This window comes from Echinococcus granulosus (genome assembly GCF_000524195.1).
Source record: "Echinococcus granulosus chromosome Unknown EG_S00211, whole genome shotgun sequence".
Classification (NCBI taxonomy): Eukaryota; Metazoa; Platyhelminthes; class Cestoda; order Cyclophyllidea; family Taeniidae; genus Echinococcus; species Echinococcus granulosus.
Genome location: NW_020170591.1, coordinates 1 through 1,507, shown reverse-complemented (window position 1 = coordinate 1,507; position 1,507 = coordinate 1). Strand labels below are relative to the sequence as shown.

The 1,507-nt window shown below is 51.0% G+C and overlaps 1 protein-coding gene across 1 annotated transcript; it reads left to right on the top strand. All coding sequences in view use genetic code 11, as the record gives it.

Annotated features, from left to right (window-relative positions):
• Positions 1 to 557: 557 nt before the first annotated feature.
• On the top strand, positions 558 to 1,493 carry EGR_10341 (hypothetical protein; the record flags this gene model as incomplete). Its single annotated transcript, XM_024499590.1, has 3 exons — positions 558 to 776; positions 1,066 to 1,272; positions 1,386 to 1,493. 3 exons carry the CDS (start codon positions 558 to 560, stop codon positions 1,491 to 1,493), a joined length of 534 nt encoding a protein of 177 aa, XP_024345984.1.
• Positions 1,494 to 1,507: the final 14 nt, after the last annotated feature.

Sequence of the window (1,507 nt, the reverse complement as noted above, 5' to 3'; positions counted from 1 at the left end):
TGATTCAAAGTACAGAAGTGGCGCCTCACCGATACCGAGGGATAAACAACTATCGTATTACATAGCCGCCCTCCCCTTTTGAGCGTCGTCCCCGGCGCTCCCGCAGGTCAACCTCCCGCGTCAGCCATTACAACGTATTCGGTGCTGTAAACACCCACGATCCGACCGTGCCAGTCACCAAATTAGCGCGCAACTGAGGGGATACTTGACCTCAACGTCACTGATCCCTCTTGGGAGCTTGACTAGATCTGGAGTTTTGTTCGGTTTAGGGATTTGATTCAGAACAGGGAATTGCGCTAACCATCATGCGTGTCCATAGACGGATGTAGGAACACTGGCCTAAAAGTAGATTTGGGTAAGGGAGGACAAGATTTAAAACAGGTCCATGGGGGACGGTAGGGGAAATTCGCAACGAAACTTCCAGATGTTTCACGGCTAGTGTCGCTTCAGTTGTTAATAGCTTTTCTGCAGAACACGGGACTGGGAGAGATGCCGAAGGCAGACGTCAACATCAACCCTTCTGTTAGGGGTCATCACCATTCTCCCATCCGTAGCATATGTACTTCCTCGGCTCCACTAAGGCCTATCAAGCAGAAGTGGAAAATCAGGATACATGTCCTCTAAGATCGGGTTCGCTTTCCGCTGCCACCAATGTAGCGTTCCGAGACTCCCTGAAGACGAAAGAAGACACAATACTCGGGCAGAATATATGTATTCAGCATAGAGAAGGTGTCTGGGCTATTGGCATGGCCCAAAAGGCCAGCCCACCCAGCGAGGTACAAGGGGGCTAATTCAAAGTACAAAAGTGGCGCCTCCCCAGTACCGAGGGATAAACCACTCTCGTATTACACTAACTAGCCAGTGATCACAAAGCAAAGTGTTCCCACAGTAGACTAGGAAAATTTGAGAAAAAAACGGGATTCATGACTTAAATAGTATAATCCACACATTCATGCACGATCCTAGTAACCTTAAATTTCCTACGACTAGGCTCATCCTCAGTTAAACTCGGCAATACATAAACAGCACTGCGGCAAGGTGATCATCATCATAGCCTCTCCCTAGGTGGCTCAGGACAAACGCACCACTCCTCTTACGCCGCGCAGCGTGACCCCAACCATACCGCCCTCCGTGCCACCACGTCCGCAGGACACCAGGCAACCCAAGCTGGTCGAGTGCGCGCACCCTAACTCCCAACACCGCGCCAGCTCCACTTCCAGAAGAATCAATCCGAAGGCACGCACCCATGGACAGAAATTCTCCATTACAATAGTGAGTACAGTGATTGTACGAGTCTCACGATATCCCCAGACTCGCGACTCAGGAAGAGGAAATCGAAGACCTCATTGCAAAAGTTGGAGTAGTATGCGTAGCCCCACGTGCAGTTGGGAGTGAAGTTTACCTCACAGAGCTATGGGAAGGGGTGCCTTGCCGCCTTTGCCACCACTCCAGAAGCAAATCCACCGTGTTACATTGCGCGTGACTTGCCGTAGGCGCCCAGACCTCG